The sequence below is a fragment of the Branchiostoma floridae genome, chromosome 10 (assembly GCF_000003815.2).
Source record: "Branchiostoma floridae strain S238N-H82 chromosome 10, Bfl_VNyyK, whole genome shotgun sequence".
Taxonomy (NCBI): domain Eukaryota; kingdom Metazoa; phylum Chordata; class Leptocardii; order Amphioxiformes; family Branchiostomatidae; genus Branchiostoma; species Branchiostoma floridae.
Window position 1 is genome coordinate 21,264,248 of NC_049988.1, and position 13,474 is coordinate 21,277,721.

At 43.9% G+C, this 13,474-nt stretch overlaps 1 protein-coding gene across 1 annotated transcript in view; it reads left to right on the forward strand.

Annotated features, from left to right (window-relative positions):
* The window catches only part of LOC118425101 (transformation/transcription domain-associated protein-like), a 34,484-nt gene that overhangs the window by 10,538 nt on the left and 10,472 nt on the right, over nt 1-13,474 (forward strand). Inside the window, exons 15-29 of the mRNA XM_035833920.1 lie at nt 703-825; nt 1,795-1,851; nt 2,103-2,170; nt 3,353-3,464; nt 3,692-3,844; nt 4,779-4,880; nt 7,806-7,888; nt 8,844-8,997; nt 9,844-9,951; nt 10,165-10,238; nt 10,616-10,715; nt 10,942-11,046; nt 11,582-11,722; nt 12,445-12,540; nt 13,227-13,373. Of these exons, the coding sequence (XP_035689813.1) occupies nt 703-825; nt 1,795-1,851; nt 2,103-2,170; nt 3,353-3,464; nt 3,692-3,844; nt 4,779-4,880; nt 7,806-7,888; nt 8,844-8,997; nt 9,844-9,951; nt 10,165-10,238; nt 10,616-10,715; nt 10,942-11,046; nt 11,582-11,722; nt 12,445-12,540; nt 13,227-13,373 (1,623 nt within the window). The remainder of the gene's footprint in view (nt 1-702; nt 826-1,794; nt 1,852-2,102; nt 2,171-3,352; nt 3,465-3,691; nt 3,845-4,778; nt 4,881-7,805; nt 7,889-8,843; nt 8,998-9,843; nt 9,952-10,164; nt 10,239-10,615; nt 10,716-10,941; nt 11,047-11,581; nt 11,723-12,444; nt 12,541-13,226; nt 13,374-13,474) is intronic.

Here is a 13,474-nt window from a genome sequence, read left to right on the forward strand (position 1 = left end):
GCCTTATCCTAGGTGTATATGGTGAGATAATCCCTGGTCAGGTGCGATAACCACCTCATAACCCGCCTCGTTAGCTACGCTCACTCGGTGGTTTATTCGGTGGTTATCGCACCTGACCAGGGATTATCTCACCATATACACCTCGGGCCGGGGCATTAACCCTTTAATGTTGATGGACGACTCCAGGAAGAATAGAGTTTTGATAATAATTGTAACTCTAATTGGAGATCAAAATAAACAAACAAACCTGGTATTGTTTTTTGTGTGTCTGTGTTTCTACAATTCACGTTGCAGGCATGTTTTTAGTGTATCTGTTTGTCTGGTTTCCATGGTAGGCATGGCGAGAAAACTGGCAGGAAGTTAGGTCAAAGGTTTTAGCATTGGGTATCAAAGGTTATCTCATTTTTCTGTCTTCAGTTGCCGAGGGCAATAGATGCATGATTGGTTGTTGCCTTATAGGAGCTAGAGGGAAAATGTATGACTGAGACAGAATCAGCGAGAAAATCACATCATCATCATCGCGGCTACTTGCTCGGACCAAGTTCAACCTCTCCTTCCAGACGTCTCTGTCCCCCATAGCGTTCTTTAGATCCTCGACCCGCAGCCTCACGAGCAAGCTGGTCTTCAAAATCACAACAATGAATAAAACACGAGATTCATAAAAACTCTAATTTATGAGGATTTTGTTTTCCCCCCATCCAGGGTGGTTTGCGGCCGGGCAGCCCCAACTACCTGACCCAGCAGGAGCTGCAGTACCAGGCCATCCTCATCTACAGCATCCTGGTCAAGCACGACCCGGCCTGGCTCAGCAAGCACCCCATGCTGGTAAGTCATGACCCGGCCTGGGTCTGTACTAACCCATAACCTGGCCTGGGTCAGTACAAACCCGGCCTGGTGGCTCAGCAAGCACCCCATGCTGGTAAGTCATGACCCAGCCTGGGTCTGTACTAACCCATAACCTGGCCTGGGTCAGTACAAACCCGGCCTGGTGGCTCAGCAAGCACCCCATGCTGGTAAGTCATGACCCAGCATGGGTCTGTACTAACCCATAACCTGGCCTGGGTCAGTACAAACCCGGCCTGGCTCAGCAAGCACCCCATGCTGGTAAGTCATAACCCAGCCTGGGTCTGTACTAACCCATAACCCGGCCTGGCTCAGTACAAACCCGGCCTGGCTCAGCAAGCACCACATGCTGGTAAGTCATGACCCGGCCTGTGTCAGTACAAACCCAGCCTGGTCAAGCACGACCCGGCCTGGCTCAGCAAGCATCCCATGCTGGTAAGTCATGACCCGGCTTGGGTCTGTAAACACCCGGCCTGGCTCAGCAAGCACCCCATGCTGGTAAGTCATGACATGACCTGGGTCAGTACAAATCCAGTCTGGCTCAGTTACAAACATGGCCTGGCTCAGCAAGCATCCATGCTGGAAAGTCATGACCCAGTCTGGGTCCAGTATAAACCCAACCTGGGTCTGTAAGACTACTCTGGCTCTGTAGGAACCCGGGGCGTCATAACCCAGCCTGAGTTAACAGAAACCATGTACTAGGTAACATTTATGTTTAACATTCAGTACTGTCATGATAGATATCACAATGGGATTTTTTGCCTCAATGTTTTTAGTAACAAAAATATTGAAGTTCAAACATTTCGTATCAAGTTTTAAGAAAAGATGAAGTGTCCTTTTGATTATCAGTGGAAGGAAAGTGTTAAGAACTCCTCAAGTTTTAAGTGCTGCTCCTTAAAGATTAAGATATCAATAAACAATAATCAATAAAGTCCGAATTGTTCCTTCCAGATGAGCCACCTGAAGCAGATCTGGATCTCAGACGACTTCCAGGAGAAACACAGCAAGGTAAGGACTGCGCAGCACTGCCACCTGACTGCTTTTTTGTTGTCACTCAACATCAACATAAACTTACACTAGTCGCACAAGTTATGCGTCATGAGAGGGAGAGAGAGAGAAAGAAAGACAGATAGAGAACTGGTTTATTTCAATAACAACACACACAATTTTGATTTCAATAAGTCCCTAACAGAGTCAAACAGAGGAAGACCTTAGGTATGTCTTGAGACCCACCTGACTGTCTTGTGTTGTTTCTTCAGGAGCAGCTGAGCATCTCCTACTGGCGGGAGCCCAAGCTGCTCGTCAAGTGTCTCCTCAGCTGCGTCAAGTAAGTCTGCTTCTCAGCCGGTTCTTATCAACGTCTTGAACAGAATGCCATTGTTTTTGGCACTGTTTAAAGTCTTTACGGATATGTATCATTTTCACAATAGATTTTTTAAACATCATGATTATGGCTGCCACGGTGTCTGTTTCCATGACCACTGTTGCTATGACAACTGTTGAGATGATGACTGTCGTTATGACAACTTGCCATGAGCACTGTTGCCATGATGACTATTTATGTGACCACTGTTGCCATGACAACTGTTTCCATAATACCCCCTTCACATTATATACGATCTTCAGACGTTCTTCGCGATCGCAGGAAGGTCGGCTGATTTTAAGATCTTAAGATGGTCTTGCGTATTTTTCGCCTCAAAACTGTCCCCCTCACATATACGCGAGGCTCGTGAGATCGACGGTGAATAAATCTATGATAATAAACCTCCCATGACCTCTTGCACGCGGACAATGTAACACAAAACGTTCCTAAAAAAAGGCAAGAGATCAATAAATGTTGCTTATTTTGTTGTCGTAATCTTTTTAAACAATGAATGGAATGCGCGGGCATAATAGAAATGACGCAAGAAAAGAAAGTGTGTCACAAAGCCAGCCTACATACTGCCACAGGGGCCACAATGTTAGAATTACCCTCGCATTCCCAGAAATTCAATATTTGTAAACAAACGGAAGTCGGACGAACGTCGCCCGAACGTTGCCCAACTGACGGGCGTTCGCCATCCGATTTACGCTCGATGATTAATAACTATGTCTTTGCTCGCCTATCGGTCTTCAATCGTTGGATTGACGCAAGACTATTGACCGATACCCTCACAAGGTACGCACGATTTGTACGCACAATCTGCGACTCGGTAACAGCTGTGCGATTTTGGAGATTTCCTTCGACTAGTCGCATATGTTAAGAACATGTTTCGCTGCACCGCGACCGTCGTAAGACTCCTGGAAACTGCCGGCGATCCCTAAAAATCGCAAGATGATCGTGAGAACACCGGACGTCTTACTCACGAAAATGTCAATCAGAGTTCGTAAACTAGTCTTCCGATCGAATTGCGCCTATTGTGAAGGGGGTATAACCACTGTTGCCAAGACAACTGTTTCCATGACCACTGTTGCCAACACAACCGTTTCCATGACCACTGTTGCCATGACAACTGTCCCCACCCTGCAGGCAGAACCCAGGAGAGGTGGAGCTGCTGTTCCAGCTGCTGAGGGCGTTCACCCTGCGCTTCATCTCCAACTTTCACTTTCTCAAGACATTCCTGGAGGAGGAGCTCTACAAGGTACTCATCTTTTGTAACACTTGAACTTTTGTAGATTTTCGGGATGAGAAATTTTGTTATTTTGATTCCTTTTTTTTTTTTACTTTAGTAGACTTTTGTGGATATGGAATCCTCCATCTTTCAAAGCACTTTCACTTTGCCCGATTACCTAATACACCTACTAATAGTAAGTAAGCAGCTCCACAAGTAACCACATGTAACGAAACCTCCTTCCCATGTGTCTCCAGGTGACCAGCATTGACCAGAAGCGCACCATTTTCCTGGAGTTTGTGAAGCTGTTCCACGACCAGAGTTTTCCCCAGGAGCTGAAGGCGAAGGCTCTACAGCACATCCTGATCCCCATGTTCAGCACTGCCTTCCAGAATGGGCAGGGCGAGAAGGTGGGTGCTACAGGGTTTATATCATCCTCCTACGCAGGGTACATCCAACAGCCAAACTGCCTGTCTGGATGTACCCTGCTCTTTTAACCGTCACTCTTAGTTCCTGTGGACGGCCCCCCCAAAACCAGCTGTCAGCCAAACAGAGAATAGGCATTCCGTTTTCAAAAGCTGTCTCGCAAGTATATGGGTAACCTGATTAATATTTATAAGCAGGGCGGTCAGCAACTAAGAGTGACGGTTGAAAGAGCAAGGCACATCCAGACAGGCTGTTTGGCTGTTGGATGTACCCTGCATAGGAGGATGGGTTTCTATAGGGTCTTACAGGGTTTATCTAGGGTGCTACAGGGTTTCTTTAGGGTGCTACAGGTCTCTATAGGGTGCTATAGGGTGCTACATGGTTTATATGGGGTGCTACAGGGTTTATATAGGGTGCTACAGGGTTTATATAGGGTGCTGCAGGGTTTATATAGGGTGCTACAGGGTTTATATAGGGTGCTACAGGGTTCATATAGGGTGCTGCAGGGTTTATATAGGGTGCTACAGGGTTTATATAGGATGCTACAGGGTTTATATAGGGTGCTACAGGGTTCATATAGAGTGCTACAGGGTTCATATAGGGTGCTACAGGGGGTTCTGTCGAGTTCCTATACATGTATTCTTACACTAGATCATCTCTGCTTGGAGGCCCTAACCCCTGAGTCTTATAGGAGCCTTTATAGAGTTTTGTATAGAGTCATACAGCATGTATCTCACCGTTGGTAGTGTTACAGAGTTTACTTTAGTCATAAATTGCCTATCTCACCCTGTATAATGTTGATTTGAGGCCCCCAACCATGAGTCAGACGATGAGGCCTACATTACTTTTCTATAAGTTTACTTTTGAGTTTTGAGCCATACATGTATCTCACCCTATGTAATGTACCTATACCCCCAGCTGATTGGTGGCCCACCGACCCCCGAGTCTGACGACGAGACCAACCTGATCAGCGTCTTCATCAACAAGGTCATCGACCCAGAGAACCCTTATGGACACACGGTACGAGTCACAGGATACCAGCTTTATTTTGCTTCGTCATGGATTTTGTAACTTGTACTGGAACTGTAATGTTCATTTGTGATGATGTAATGGCGTGAAAGCGTATGTTTTTATTTTGTTTCAGTGAATGGTCAAATTCTTGTGCTATGTTAAATCTTTCATGTATCCTAGATCAACGTTAAACTGTAATTCCTACGCAAAAATTCCAGGTCCCCCAACTGTTTCACGTCAATGTGGTAAATTTAGTCTTAAATGTCAGAGAGCCTAGAAAATAAGTTGCTGTGGCCATACCCAGAAATAAAACTTGTACCTGACCTCAGCTCTGCACACCCTCGGCTGGTGTCTGACTGTGTTCTGCTAACTACCATATTCACTACATTCTCCTACGCATAGCCTTGTCACCAGCCTATATACACATAGTACTGTGAATGCAGAAATTTTCGCGGTGGTTTAATGTTCGCAGTTTTTGCAGTGGCCACTTCACTTAAAACTGAAAAACATTTTTCCATGACAGTAAGAGACTACAGTGCTTAGTGCTACCTCGAACCAACAACCACAGCAAAAAGTCCCTTTTCCCGCTACCGCGAAATTAAATCACTGCAAACTTAAATGATGCATTTACAGTACCTAATGTGGAGGCTCTGCTAAACTGGGCTGAGGTCTGCACTTGTGTGGGAGTGGCCTCTAACCAGCCAATCAGAGAAAGGCCTTAATGTTTTCTTTAGGTAAACCTGGTTCTCTGATTGGCTGACAGCTGGTTAGAGGCCACGCCCACTTAAGTGGAAACCTCAGTCAAGTTTAGCATAGCCTTCTCAGGGTATATTGTAATTATATTTCAGCCATACCATAGGTATGGTGAAATATATTGTATTCGTAATGTTTCTTTCTTTCTTTCTCCTGTCAAATCTTCGGAACACGGTATCTCCGTTGTTCCTGAACCGATTGACTTGAAATTTGACACAAGGGTAGAGTGGGCCAATACCCCCAGACGTTTTTTTCATTTTTTTCATATCTGCCTTTAAAATGATTTTATTAAGGTTTTTTGGTCATCTTAAGACCAAAACTGTATATTTGGGCCCCCTGTACCTTGGTATTATAACCGAATGAGCTGAAATTTGTCACAGATGTGCCTTGATAATTCCCCCATATAAATTCAATACCACTTTTGGTGTACAGTATAACGAAATGCTTATTTTTGCGATTTTTTGGTCATTTTTTGACCAAAAAAGGACACTTTTGGCTCCTGTACCTTGGTTTTAGAACCGGATGACCTGAAATTTAGTATAGGAGTGCCCTAGACATATGCGCACATGGATTCATTAACAGTTGAGGCATACAGTACAACAAAATGCTTAATTTTGCGATTATTTGGCCATTTTATGACCAAAAAGTACACTTTTGGCTCTTGTGCTCTGGTTTTAAAACCAAATGACCTAAATTTTGGTAAAATGGTGCACTAGATATTTATTCAAATGACACATGTATAATTTTTGTCATAGACTACGTCAAAATGATAGATTTGGGGATTTTTTTGTCATTTTCCAATAGCCACAGGGGTCAATGACCTTAAGGTCGTTGACCCCAGCTGCAGATTGCACCTTCTGGCATATATGTCTATTTAATCTAATTAGATAGGTAACCAATCACTTAGCCTGAATCTATATCCTAAAGAGGGGGGGGGGGTGACAGCCAATCAGCGAGTCCGGTGTTATCTGGAAGAGTCCATTCTTACACGGAGGGGTTCATTTTTTTTAAAATTCATCCTCGGACTGGTGAAGTCTTTCAGTGGGTGTATTTTTGGACAGGTCTATTTTGCAGTTTTACAGAAGGTGTGCTGGAAGAGTCTATTCTCGCACGGAGGGGGGATTTTTTTAAATTCATATTTTGGACTTTGGTGACTTCTAGTTTGTCAAAGTCCTTCAGCAGGGTTATTTTTGGACTGGTCTAATTTGCAATTTTAAATGGGTGTGCTGGAAGAGTCCATTCTTGCATGGAGGGGGGATTTTTTAAAAATCCATTGGATTTTTTTCAAATCCATTTTTGGGACTTCAGTGATTATGTCAAAGTCCTATTTTAGCGGATGTATTTTTGGACTGCTCTACTTTACATGGAAGAGTCCATTTTTTGCACACGGAAGGTTTTTTTTTTCAAATTCAGTTTGGACGGGTGATGATTCAAAATTCAATTTTTAGTGGAAGTGTTTTTAGACTGGTCTATTATACCTTTTCATGCACTGGGACCTTTTTTGCTAAATTCAATTTTGGATTTGGTTTCTTATTCAAAAGGCCAAGGTTTCAGTGGGAGTATTTCTGGACTGGTCTATTGTGCAAATTCACATAGGGTGCACTGGAGTCCATTCTTGAACGGGGGAATTTTGTAAGATTCATTTTTGGGTTAAACCGTCATTAGTAAAAGTGATTTTTCAAATGGGTGATTTTGAAATAGTCTATTGTTGCATGGGGAGGGAGATGGCTGAAATATGCTGTATTTGCTCTCAAGCAAATGTCGGCCTTTCTAGTTGCATTTAAGTTCACAGGGATTTAATTTCGCTGTAGCGGGAAAAGGACTTTTCGCATAGGTTTTAAGTTTGTGGTAGCATCATGCGCTGTAGTAATCTGCCATAGAAAAATGTTCGCAGAGGTTTTAAGTTCGCGGTGAAGCGGCTACTGCAAAAACCACGAACATTAAACCACCACAAAAGTTTCTGCATTTTCAGTATTATATCGGCTGCAGGCGAGACTATGTAGGAGAATGATTTGACGGTTTCCTCTGGTGTTGGAGTACTCAGTTCAGTAGAAGGTCATGACTCCCCTGCTGTATTTCCTGTACTGTCCCTGTCTGCTTGGGTGCCTCCCCCTGTAAACGCTGGCTTGCCCCCTCCTGCAGTCTCGAGGACAACCCACCACCCTAGTGCTATCCCACCAGGACGCAGTGAGGATCCTTCTGCTGCAGTTCTCAGCACTACTGGTGGAGCAGGCATCTCCCCACATCCATGATGCAGCTAACAAGTGAGTAGTAAACAAACAAACAAACAAACAAACAACAGGCCTCTACGCACATCCACGATGCAGCTAACAAGTGAGTAGTAAACAAACAAACAAACAAACAACAGGCGTCTCCGCACATCCACGATGCAGCCAACAAGTGAGTAGTAAACAAACAAACAAACAAATAAACACCCTAGTGCTATCCCATCAGGACGCAGTGAGGATTCTTCTGCTGCAGTTCTCAGCACTACTGGTGGAGCAGGCCTCCCCGCACATCCACGATGCAGCTAACAAGTGAGTAGTAAACAAACAAACAAACAAACAAACACCACCCTTAGGCTAGTGCTATCCCACCAGGACGCTGTGAGGATTCTACTCCTGCAGTTCTCAGCACTACTGGTGGAGCAGGCCTCCCCGCACATCCACGATGCAGCTAACAAGTGAGTAGTAAACAAACAAACAAACAAACAAACAAACACCCTAGTGCTATCCCACCAGGACGTTGTGAGGATTCTTCTGCTGCAGTTCTCAGCACTACTGGTGGAGCAGGCGTCTCCGCACATCCACGATGCAGCTAACAAGTGAGTAGTAAACAAACAAACAAACAACAGGCGTCTCCGCACATTCACAACGCGGCTAACAAGTGAGTAGTAAACAAACAAACAAACAAACAAACAAACAATGGGCCTGTCCCCACATCCACGATGCAGCTAACAAATGAGTTTTAAACAAACACACCTTGGGTTAGGGTATGGTTAGGGTTTAGGGTTAAGGTTGAGTTAAGATAAGGGTTATGTTTAGGTTAGGGTTAGACTATAGACTTTCCAACCCTGATAAACATTCCGTGCCCATTGTGCCCCAGGAAACAAGCTGTGTCGGGTTTGGGTAAGGGTAAGGGTTAGGTTATGGTTAGGTTAGCTTTATTTGTTTGTTTGTTTGTTTATTTGATAAACATTCCGTGCCCGTTGTGCCCCAGGAGACAAGGAAACAAGCTGCGGCGGCTCATGACGTTCGCCTGGCCCTGTCTGCTGCCTAAGAACTGTGTTGACCCGGCCACCAAGTACCACGGGCACCTCCTTCTCTCACACATCATCGCCAAGTTTGCCATCCACAAGAGAATCGTGCTGCAGGTGGGGGCTTCTTAAGTGTATATTTGTACCCAGGTTTATTTATTTCGTTGTCATTCTTCACCCTGCAGCCTACAAGTGTCTAACCTTCACCTGATGGGATTACAGATGATTAATTGGATATCCTATCAGGGATAAACAAGTCCACTAGCCCTATTGTCCAGGGCAAGTGAAAGTGCATGTCCTACCCCACTTGTCCGATCGGGCAAGTAAGATTTTTCCATTGATTTTAGTGCAATTTTGATATACTTGTTACTTTTTACAGTCATGACATCAAGCAATTGTCTACAGAGAATTCCATTGCTGGAAGTGAAAATGCATATACTAGTAACAGTGATATTTGAATTTTGGGCAAGTGAAAAATTGGTTCGGGCAAGTACATTTTTTATGTGCTTGCCCGATAGGACAAGTGGATTTTAGAAAACTTGTTCAACCCTGCCTATACATGTACATTACAGAACTACATGTGTAAGACCCTGCACAAAAAACAGAGTGCAGTCTAATGTTTACTAGTTACACAAGGCAGAGTTAAATCTTTCTTAGTTTCAAAGTCTTGTTCTTTGCCCTTGCCTTTAGGCATTTCACAGTTTAGAGTTAGAGTCAGATACCAGTGTCAGGTGTTACAGACTTAATTGTTTTATCATTGGTATTTCACAGTTGAACGCCAATGCCCAGGAGGCTAGTAAGGCTTTAGATTAGGGTTCAATGCTTTAACGTTTGTCCCTATTGTTATGTACATATAGGTGTTCCACAGCTTACTGAAGGCCCATGCCCTGGAGGCCAGGAAGGTTTAGAGTTTAGTTTAATGTGTAACTGTAATGACCCTTTTGTTTGTTTGTTGTTATTTAGGTGTTCCACAGCTTGCTGAAGGCCCATGCCCTTGAGGCCAGGAAGGTCGTCCAACAGGCACTAGAGATTCTCACACCTGCCATGCCAGCACGCATGGAGGATGGAAACGTAAGAACTTGGTTATGTTCTGTTGTATAAAAATTGTTTTTGAACATTTTCAGCCTTTCCCTACTGTATAGCATGGATGTCGAATGAGCAGCAAAAGCTGGGATTCAAACCCTAGACCTTGTGGTTCATATAAGTTAGGTCGTTACTTCTGCTGTTGTTGTGTTTTTACCCACTGTAAGACATTTAGTGACAGTTTTGATATATTTTTCCCAGGCTATGCTGACCCACTGGACCAAGAAGATCATAGTTGAGGAAGGACACACAGTGGCACAGTTGGTGCACATGCTGTAAGTGAAAGATTTCAATCCATTTTTCTTTCCTAGATTTTATCAAACTTGTATATAGATTACTACTGATTACTGCAAGGACTGTATCATAGACTCTATTGCACAGGAGCACCTACTGTAGTTGTAGCAGTAGCAGTATTTGTGATGTCACCTATTGTACAATCTTTTGGGAAGGAGACTATTAACTGTATGTTATCTCCCAGACAACTACTGGTGCGTCACTACAAGGTGTACTACAGTAACTACTGTAACAGTAACCGGTAACACATGCACATGTATGATTTATCCCCCAGACAACTGCTGGTCCATCACTACAAGGTGTACTACTGTAACAGTACATGTAACTACTGTAACAGTATAAATGTTGTATATTCCAGACAATTACTTGTCCGTCACTACAAGGTGTACTACCCAGTCAGGCACCACCTTATCCAGCACATGGTCAGCTCCATGCAGAGGCTCGGCTTCACCCCAAGTGTAAGTAACATCTAAACTTTTTAAAAACTTTTGATTATTGTGTTCAGGTGTAAAAATGCGTACCTGTCTTTGGTTGGGGAGGTAAAAGGCAGTGGAGGGAGAAGGTTGGGCTCCACCTTCCTATACCGTGCCCTAGACACAGTGGATAACAACCCACAGGCCTTGAAAAGGCTATAGGACTACCTTAAGTGATCTCTAAGTTAACCAGGCCCCTTGCTGTCCCCAGGCTTCCATCGAACACCGGCGACTTGCTGTGGAGCTGTGTGAGGTCATCGTGAAGTGGGAGATGCAGAGGGTCAAGGACGAACAGGAGCAGCAGACAGAGGGAGAGGTGAGATGGGAGGGGTGGGGTTAAAGGTTAGAGGTTAGGGTCAGAGTCAAGGATGAACAGGAGCAGCAGAGGGAGAGGTGAGATGGGAGGGGTTAGGGGTTAAAGGTTATAGGTTAGGGTCAGTCAAGGATGAACAGGAGCAGCAGAGGGAGAGGTGAGATGGGAGGGGTTAGGGGTTAAAGGTTATAGGTTAGGGTCAGAGTCAAGGATGAACAGGAGCAGCAGACAGAGGGAGAGGTGAGGAAAAAATGTTGTTAAACTTTCCAAAAAGTTTGGCATCTAATAAGATAGTTATTAGATGTTCATAAAACTATTGTAGGTTGGAACTTATTGACATCCAATACAGTAGGTGCTTAAACTTAAACAACATTTGTAGTCAAATCTGACATGTTCACCTGTTCTTTTTTTTTTTTTTTTTTTTCCACCTTTTACATGTTCACCTGTTCACACTGCACATGCACACCTCAAACCTTAAAGTAGCTAAAATCCTGACCTGAGTGCCCAGACTAATGCCCCCCCCCCTCCACGCCCACAGATGACCCCTCTGGAGGGCGTTGCCGTAGCGACCACGTCCCAGGCCACCCTGAAGCGAGGCATGTCGGTGGAGTCCCCCCAGGACACGAAACGGGTCCGCCACTCATCGCAGACGGCCACGGTCAGTATGGCTGACACTGGGGTATGAAGGCTTGGTTCAAACCGATGTGGATTACTGTAAATGCAGAAACTTTCGCGGTGGATTAATGTTTGCAGTTTTCGCGGTGGCCGCTTCACTGCGAAATTAAAACCACCGCAAACATTTTTCCATGGTAGTAAGAGACTACAATGCATGGTGCTACCGCAAACTTAAACCCCAGCGAAAAGTCCTTTTTCCCGCTACCGCGAAATTAGGTCCCCGTGAACTTAAATGCATTTACAGTATTTGTTATAGCCCTTTTGTATACAACTGTATGACGTCATCGATGCCAAAATGAATATGAAGGGTATACAATGTACATGTAGTAAGTAGAATATTCTTTGAACAATGACATTTTGAAAGGCATTATATAGGAACCTCCAAATTTTACCAGCATGTTTTGTTCACGGAGTGTCACTGTTTAAAGAATATTCTGTCAACTGTATTCATGCTGATGAACCTCTTCAACAATATGTAACATTCATATAGTACTCTTCAGGTACTAATTTAGACAACAATGGCTGCAAAGACAGCACAGGTTGTAAAGAAAGTGCTCTCAAAAGATAGGCTTTTGCACAAAATGTCTGCCTTTCTCACTTGGCTCTTTATATTTAAGAAGTCTCTTTTTTTTGTCCAGGAAGTCTGTGTTGTTTGCTGGTGTTGATTATCTGCTGAAATTTCTGTTTATGTGTTGATGTTTATTGTTGTTGTTTTGTTTACTCCAGCCATCCCGAGCACCACAGGTGGAACTAGTCACCAAACCCATAGAGAAGATCCACGCAGACAACGTCGTCAACTTCCTGGTCAAGATCGCCTGTCAGGTACCCTCAGATGTGTTTTGCAGTTCATGACTTTTAGAGTAACAGCAACAAGCCTTTTTGCAGAACATGATGAAAATTTTCCATTTAGTAAAATACCTGCAAAAGTGATGACTTTTAGAATTACAAAAGTTACGACTTACAGAATAGACCAATCCCAAAGCCTCGTCCTTCTCTGTCAAAACAATGAGATGCAAAATGAAAACATATAAATGCAAAATATTTGACAGGCATGTGGCTGCTCTCTCATTTGTCCAACTGTTAATTGTCTAAGACTTGTTATCATTGGTTGAACTTTTTGATCTGGCCATCTTTTTTTGTCATATACATGTACTTGAAATAAAAGATTTGGGAATTGAAATTGTTTTGGTAGAAGTCATATTGAAGCAGAATTGAAACTGTTTTCCAAGACAAGTAGGAAGGTTTGGAACATGCTTGAATTGTCGACTAAACTGCACCAGTCATTGTCAAGGAACTTGCTTTTCCTATTGTGTAAAAATTGTGGAAACCATTAAGCATCTTGAAGATGTTGTGTTTGCGTCTTGTGCCAGGTGAACGATGCATCGACGCCCAAGGCTGTTAGCTGCACCAGCCATTGTCATGGAACTTGCCTTTTCCTTCCTATTGTGTTTAACACATGTTGAAACCATTGAGCATCTTTAAGACGTTGTGTTTGTGTCTTGCGCCAGGTGAACGAGGCGTCGACGACCCAAGGCTCGCCAGGTGAGATGCTGTCCAAGCGCTGCGTCTTCCTGGTCAAGACGGCTCTGAAACCCGATCTCTGGCCGAATTCCGAGCTCCGACTGGCCTGGATCGACAAGCTGCTCATGACTATTGTGAGTAACTTTCCATGAACATTACAAATCAAGAATTTAGCTCGGCCGAGTTGTCAGCGAGCTCTAAATTACGAAGAGGTATGACTATAACGTGATGCCCT